The sequence below is a fragment of the Vidua chalybeata genome, chromosome 5 (genome assembly GCF_026979565.1).
Source record: "Vidua chalybeata isolate OUT-0048 chromosome 5, bVidCha1 merged haplotype, whole genome shotgun sequence".
Classification (NCBI taxonomy): Eukaryota; Metazoa; Chordata; class Aves; order Passeriformes; family Viduidae; genus Vidua; species Vidua chalybeata.
The window spans coordinates 70,327,335-70,335,346 of NC_071534.1; the positions used below are offsets into that span (position 1 = coordinate 70,327,335).

At 46.0% G+C, this 8,012-nt stretch overlaps 1 protein-coding gene across 5 annotated transcripts in view; it reads right to left on the reverse strand.

The window, feature by feature from the left end:
* The window catches only part of CHCHD3 (coiled-coil-helix-coiled-coil-helix domain containing 3), a 130,985-nt gene extending 123,342 nt beyond the window's left edge, over positions 1-7,643 (reverse strand). For 2 of the 5 annotated variants that reach the window (XR_008430914.1, XM_053942577.1), the window contains exons 1-2: positions 7,455-7,643; positions 5,853-5,928 (exon numbers count right to left, since the gene is read on the reverse strand). Coding sequence is in view for 4 of the 5 variants with exons in the window: in XM_053942577.1 (XP_053798552.1) it covers positions 5,853-5,928; positions 7,455-7,535 (157 nt within the window). In the remaining variant the exon portion in view is untranslated. Of the gene's footprint in view, positions 1-5,852; positions 5,929-7,277; positions 7,353-7,454 lie in introns of those variants that run through there. The other 3 variants (XM_053942578.1, XM_053942579.1, XM_053942580.1) reach the window with 3 other exon arrangements.
* Between the last annotated feature and the right edge of the window lie 369 nt (positions 7,644-8,012).

Sequence of the window (8,012 nt, forward strand, 5' to 3'; positions counted from 1 at the left end):
TGTGCTTGTTAAACAGCAGCTACAACAAAAATCCCTTTATTTGTGTGCTACACAAGATTTGGAGAGGCAACGTCTGCACTCAGCAAACCCTAATAGAGCACAGGCAGCCTAAAGCAGAATAGCATGAAATTTAATTTCCCCAAATCCACCAGAGACCCAAAAAGCACATGGAAAGCAGTACATAAAAATTACCTGTTCCTAAGAATAGATGGAAACAAAAAGTGATGTTTCTAAATGAAGGCTCCTTGGAAAATAAATTCTGCCTCTCTGCAAGAAGCCACACGCAGAAAATCATTTGTAAAAGGCAAAAACTATAGAAGAAAGTGACTGTCACTGCAATGAGTGTGCCTGAGACCTATTTCCTTCCACATATGAGGACAGGACCTGGCACATCCAGGGCTCCTCCTTGAAATTTCCTCTGGAATAGCCCAAGTTTTCCATCAGTTGTAAAATAAGAAACCATTAAATCAATTAAATGTCCCCATGGTATCTGACAATAGTCATGGGATAAATTGCCTTTCGCCCTGGCCCTCATGGAGGGAAAGAAAACAAAACCACAGCTCAACCCCACAGATTGAAACACTGGATTCCTCCATTTGCAGAACCCTTGGAAACCTCAGAATTTGTTTCTTTAGTTCCCTTTCCAACACCAATTAACAACCAATAAAGCAACAGTGGGAGCAGGAGGGGAGCTGGGAATAACTCCATGCTATTCCAGCCTTCAGTGCCTCCCACAGGGGCCACTTTTCCCACAGAGAGTTGAGCAGGATTATTTAATTCCAAGGAAAGAAACAAAAAGAGGAAGGGACAGACAGAGAAACACCCCTGCTACGTTTGGCCTGGCCAAACTGCACAGTGACACAAACACAGAATCCCACAATGGGACGGACTTTGGAGTTTTTAGCTGGTCCAGTCCCCCCTGCCAGGGACACCTTCCACCATCCCAGGGTGCTCCAACCTGGCCTTGGGCACTTCCAGGGAATCCAGAGGCAGGCACAGCTTCCCTGGGCAACCTCTGCCAGGGCCTTGCCACCTTCACTGGAAAAAACTTCCTTCAACCCAAATTTCTATCATGTCAGACTCGAGGTTCGTGTTAACACAAGTGGCATTTCTTGCAGCACATTTAAATATTATTCATTATATTTAAGCTGTTCTGGTGGGGAGTTTCTGGTGATTTAAATCACTTCACACCACGTTAGGATAATGAGCACATGAGGTTCATTGTAACATCAATTATAGGTTAAAAACATCACATTTGCAGGAGATGTTCCAACACCTTTTGCCTTTTATTCCTGCTTGCCTTTAGTGTAAAATCCTTCATTCCAGGGGATGTCTCAGCACTTAGAAAGCACCAAAACCAGGCAGCCCAGAGGTGCAGGGCTGCTGAAAGCCCAACAGCAGTGCTTCAGGGGAGATTCAAAATGTTGCTTGGGAATAGAGCACCACAGAGTAATCCAGCTTTTTCATTCATGCCCTGCAAGATGAAAATTCACCAGGTTCTACATGTCCATGGAATGGTTTGGGTTGGAAGGGACCTCAAAGCCCATCCAGAGCCACCCCTGCCATGGCAGGGACACCTCCCCCTGTCCCAGGGTGATCCAAGCCCTGTCTAGCCTGGCCTTGGACATTCCAGGGATCCAGGGCACATTCCTTTCACACAATTATGGATATTTTCCATACTCAACTCCCCTGATTTGCCGGTTTTTCCCTGGAATTTCAGCACCGTTTGACAAGGGCTTACCCAGCCACCTGAAAGCACCCACACAACACCCTGCACATCACCTAGACAGCAAAAACCTTTAATTTCTGCAGCACTTCCTCCAACTCCAGAGCATAATTCCATCTTCCCCACTCTCCTGCAATCCAATAACAGGAATGTCAAGCTCCTCTAAAAATTTGCTGTTCCACTGCCAGCACTACAAGTTTGGCACCTTTAGCAACCTGGTGAGTTACAAAACGTTTCACCTCTGGATAATAAAATATTTCCATCAATACCTTTAACCTCATTGAAAAAGAATATTATTATTAATAATAACTATTAAAATAATACAAATATATAATGTATACTATAAATATATATTACAATATATATTAAATATATATATTTTTATATAATGTAATAATAATGTTGAATATAATACTATATATTGATATTATTATATACTAATATATAATGGTATTGTGATACTATTATTAATAATATATAACCATCTAGAAATATATTAGTATAAATTTTTGTTATATATTCTTATTATGAATATTATTATTAATAATAGTAATATTAACTTGTATCATGGCCTTTCAGGCTATCAGTAATCCACAACCATCTCAGTGTTGCCTGAGGGTCCTACTCAATTTATTTCAGGTTTCCAGCACAAGTTTAAAACTCTTTTTAGAAAGAACTCCCAGAGCTGTAAATAGAGGAGGGCAAATAAACACAAATGCAAAAGCCAAGCTCTCCTGGCTCCTGCTGCAGGAAGGAAAGTGGAAAACCCTCATCAGGAACTTCCTGAGCTTTCCAGGTGTCTCACAGCAAAGGGAATCAACCCAGGCACTGCCAAACCTCTGGTTTAATCCTGTTCTAAAAATAAAGAGGAATTCTAGAAAGTGACAATACAAATGTCAGTTTATTTCATCTTTCAGGTCATGCAGAGAAAAAGTGCTGTTGGAATAAAAAGGTGGATGGAAGCAATTAATACATGAAAGGGTAAAGAACTGCCAGGGTTTATTTGTAGAGGATTCTTGCTTGGCAAAAATTCAGGCCAACTCTCTAAACTTCCAGGTGCTCACAAAAACTGAAAACACAAAATAATTCCCACAAGCAATACTGCAAAGCCCTCCCTCTCATTTCTCCTGAGACATTCCAGTTTTAAATTCAGCTTTTCATGCAGTATCCAGCTATCCATAATTACTAATATCATCAGGACATGCTGCAACTCCTCAAGAATATTAAATTTAAAAAATTAATAATCCTAATTTTATTGAGTACTGGAATGTGCTTCCATGTACCAGGAACAGGATGTCCTTAAGGATCTCCCACCTTCCCCAGATGTACCCCTGAGAGCTTCCTCCAGTGTGACCCCACAACCAAAAGGTGAAGTTTGTTCTCCTAAAGTTCAGTTAAATCCTGGGTTTGTCTCCAATCAGAACCCAACACTTGAAATCCTCTTTCCTGAATATCCCAATAATATCTTTACATGTTTCTGACTGACACGAGGTATCCAAAGCCACTGAAACTCCACCCAAAACCAGACAGCAACACAAAAAAAAAAGACACCAAACCACAAAAATTAATCCATGAAAACAAGAAGGTATCACCCAGCTCCTGAGGAAGCACCAGCAGGGCTCGTTTTACTACACCCCTACACAATATTTTGTGACAGGGGGCCCTAGCTGATCTATTTAATGAGGACATAATAATAAATACAGTGAAAAAAAGGAGAAAAACCCTCTGTGCCCTTAATAGAATCTGTTTCTGCAAAGGGGGAAAAGAATTACTGAGATACTGACACTCTTGATAATTTAAGCATTTATTCTTCCTTTTTTTCCCCTAATAAACTCTTAGTTTTTCCAATATGCACCAAGCTAAAATGAATCAAACCATTCCTCCTGTCTGAAGCTTTAGGGATAATACACACCCAGGGAAAAAAAAAAACTAAACCTTATTGCCTGACCAAATTACTTTCCATCAATTTTGCTTTAGGAATTACAGACAGTCTTGAAAGATTTTACACTTGTTAAATATTTTAGTGCATTTAATATTACTCAGAAGCCAGCAAGCGAGCCAAGCAAGCCGAGATGCTTTCAGACATTGTCTTTAGATGTCAAGTTTCAGTGTAAGTGGATGTAATTTCATTTTCTGACCCCAAACTGAAGTCAATAAATTCATCATTATTGGCAAGCAACAAGACACACATTCTTCCATGTAACTTCATCCATTATTCCTCCACCAAAAGCTATCAGAGGCTTGCCTGGAAGAAAGGACTGGGTTTAAGAGCTCTAATGTTTCTCCCTGTAGACAACTTTTCTTATTTTTGTAAAGTGTTATTTGTCTGGGATACAGAAGCACTTCCCCAAAATCACAGGTCCTTCAAGGAAAAATACACTTCATGTTTTCCAAGCTTGACAAGGTCGAGCAATTCATGGAATCCTCGAATAGTTTGGGTGGGAAGGGACCTTAAACAGCTCGTAATTCCACCCCTGCCATGGCAGGGACACCTCCCACTGTCCCAGGCTGCTCCAGCCCCAGTGTCCAGCCTGGCCTTGGACATTCCAGGCATGCAGGGGCAGCCCCAGCTGCTCTGGCAATTCCAGCCCAGCCAGGAATTCCCAATTCCCAAGATCCCATCCATCCCTGCCCTCTGGCAGTGGGAGCCATTCCCTGTGTCCTGTCCCTGCAGGCCTTGTCCCCAGTCCCTCTCCATCTTCCTTTAGGCCACAGTGAGGTCACCCCAAGCTTCTCTTCTCCAGGCTGAAGAATCCCAATTGTCCCAGCCTTTCCCCACAGCAGAGGTGCTCCATCCCCCTGATGAACTCTGGACTCATTCCAAGTCTTTCAACTAAAAGAAAACCCAAAATAAACAAAAAAGAACCTAACTAACCAACAACAACAAAAAAAAATTAAAAACCACTATTTCCCACAAAGAGAAACAAAAATGAAAGCTCATGATATGCAACAGCGTGAATTAGCAGAGAATTCCTGGGGTCTTACATCCTTCCCACACCCCAAAAAATCCCAGGAGCTTGCTCACAAGACCATTCCCATAATTCACATTTAAGGATGAACAGCAAACAGCACAGCAAAGCAGGTAAGATATGCAAGTGTTGCTCCATAAAAATCCTTTATCTGGAATAACTTCTTCATAATGAAATCCAAGGTCACAATGAAAAAGCTACTATTTTTTAAAAAATGAGGAATGAAGATTCCCAGTCCATGGTTCCCTGCCCATTGCAGGGGGGCTGGAATGAAGAGATCTTTTAAATCCCTTCCAACCAAACCACTCTGGGATTCTGGAACAGACCACTCCAATTAACAGGAAACCAAATTTATGCTCAAGAAAAAAAGAAAGATGCTAAATTCTGTTTACTCAAGCTTTGCTGCAAGGCTGCCACAGGACTGGGGTTTAATCAGTGCTGAGTTTGTTGGGATTTCCTCTAAGGCAAAAGGTTCTTGGGGAATGTTTCTGGAGCACTGAGAAGAGCCTTACTTGAACTCCCCAGGTTTCAGGGAGACCCCAAATCACCTGTTCCAAGCTCTGCCACTGCTCCTCACTCCTGCAGCAGCTGCGTCCTGCTCACTGTGCTGAAGGATTTTAAATGAGAGCAGAGCTCTCCTGCCACGAGGTTTGATGCATTTCAGCAGCCCTCAGTGATGAAATATAAGGAGTTAAGAAAACCATTGATCTATGTGAGCTGTACATCACTTATTTCCACCACTCCAGGACAGGAAAAGAGCACATTCTCCTTTTAATCTTTGCTTAAGTGTCTTTCAGCAGAACAATCCCAAACTAAAAGTCAGTTTTGATTAAAGGACTAAGAATTTTCCCTTCAGAACTCAAGACATATTTGGAGATTTGTTTGTTCTAAGGTGTTTTGGAGCTTTTTAAGCCTTTAACAATGGATAACAGCATGAAAAGCCAACTCTAATTTGTGTTTTACACTTGAATGTCAGCCAGGGAAAAAAAAAAAAAAAGAGGAATTAACTCCTCGAAAAGTCTACAAGCTAAAGATGAGCCGAAAAGTTAATGCCAAAAAAAACCATCCCTGTGAAAGGGCAAGGAGTTCATTATGAGGCTCTGAAGGGCACATCTGAGTTCTTTTTTCCCATGGAAAGCTGAAAAGCAGGAGCAAACCTGCACCTGATCCTCGGTGCTGTCTCCCAGTGGGTGAGGAAGGTTCCTTCATCCGATCGATGACGCTGTCCGACAACTGCAAAACACAACAGGGGCACACTTGAGCTCCTCCTTCCTCCCCATTTCCCCTCCAAATGGATTAAAACCTGATAAAAACACAGCCTGGAGCTTCTCTGCAAGACATGGCAGCTGCTAGAATTCAACCCCCACCAAAAAACAACGCCCTTAATTGTTCAGAGCACTCAGCTCACAAAAAAGCGCAATAAAATGATTTTGGTTCTCACTGAGGATACAGGGAAGAGTAAAGGAAATAACACCTTGGGGTGTGCTGCTGGTAATTAATCAGCATTTTCGCCTTTCTCAGTGGTTTAATCCACCTTTCTGAGGTGCAGAGCACTCAACCCAGGAAGAATTTCATCCTGGGAAAGGCCTCCAAGGACTTGTGCAACGCAGGTGGTCAGAGTGGGACACAAAGTTCATTCTGATGTTGACACAAGCACAGAAAAACACTCAAAATATGCAGAATCCATCAGCACAAGAGCAGCCTCCAGTTCCAGATCCATGGGAGCCCACGGGTAAAATTAACAAAAGGGAAAGAATTATTAGCATAAGGACTTCTGGTTTCCAACTTCTGTCATCAAATCACAGAATTATTTAGGCTGGAAGAGACCTTAAAAGAGTTTTAATTCCAGCCCCTGCCATGGCAGGGACACCTTCCACTATCCCAGGGTGCTCCAAGCTCCATCCAGCCTGGCCTTGGGCATTTCCAGGGATCCAGGGGCAGCCCCAGCTGCTCTGGGCAGGCTGTGCCACATTTCAGAGCACATGAACTCCACTCTCTATGAAATATATAAATTATGTTACACTTACATCACTGTCACCTATTTACTCAAGAGCATTAAATGACCAGAAATGGGAAATACCCATCTGCTGAAGCAGAATGAAATCTCAGGGCTCCTCCTGCACCTCTCCCGGCTGAAAGCAGCAATAAGTGATAAATTCTCACTCCTGGTAGGAGCCATACAGTGCCTGGCATGGAAAAAAAAAATCCCTGTGCTGCAGGAATTCCCCAAGTTCCTCGTGGCACAAGCTCTCTCTGGGGTATTACAGACAGCAGGGCTGCCATTCCTGCCTGCTGCCCTGGAGCTGGACGTGCCTGCCACATCCCTGGAATGTCCAAGGCCGGGCTGGACAGGGCTTGGAGCACCTTGGGACACTGGAGGTGTCCCTGCCATGGCAGGGGGCGGCACTGGATGTTCTTTAACATCCGAAGGCCGCGGTGAGCAGCAGAGACGGGCGCACGGCAAGCTGGAGGCTCGGCGGGCACGGCAGCGGGACACGGGAAAGGGAGGAGCGCCGCTGTGGAGGTCAAGGAAAAGACAAACGCAGCTCCTGAAGCCGCACACCGGCCCTAGAACGCCTCACCCCGCGGGGCACACCGCTCCTTCTCCCCGCTGAGAGGGGAAATCACTGCGGGGCGGCGAGGGGAGCGGGACACGAGCGGGGGGCAGCGGCACACGGCGGAGGGAGAGTGGGGAGCCGCGAGCAGGCCAGGCCAAGCCCGCGGCGCTCCGGCGAGCCCCGGGCCGGCGCCGCGCTCACCCGCACGCCCTTGACCACGGTGATATTCTCGTTCTCGTCCGCCTCGAAGGTGACGCGCCGGGTGCTGCCGCCGCCGCCCATGTCGGCCCGCGGACACACGCGCGGCCTCAAGGAGACTCGGCGAGCGCCCTGCCAGCGCGCCCCGCAGCAACGCCGCTCCCCATTGGCCCGCCGCGCGCCCCCGCCCGTAGAACGCCGCTCCCTATTGGCTGAGCCGGCGCGTCGCCATGGAAACGGCGCAGCCCCCCTGCCGGGGAGAGGCAGGCACCCGGAAAGGTGCGGGAACTTTTTCGGGACGAACTTCACGGGTGGCGCGGAGACTACAAGTCCCGTGATGCTCCGCGGAGGGAGGAAGGGGGACGGGCGTACCCATCCGCGCGGTGCGCGCTGGGTAGTGTAGTCATGTCCGACCCTGAATCCTGCATCTGCCAGCACCTCCGGGTGCTGAAAATCCTCTGAGGAGCGGCTGAGGGAGCTGGGAAGGGGCTGGAGAGCCAGGAAAAGCTGAGGGAGCTGGGAAGGGGCTGAGCCTGGAGCAAAGGAGGCTCAGGAGGGACC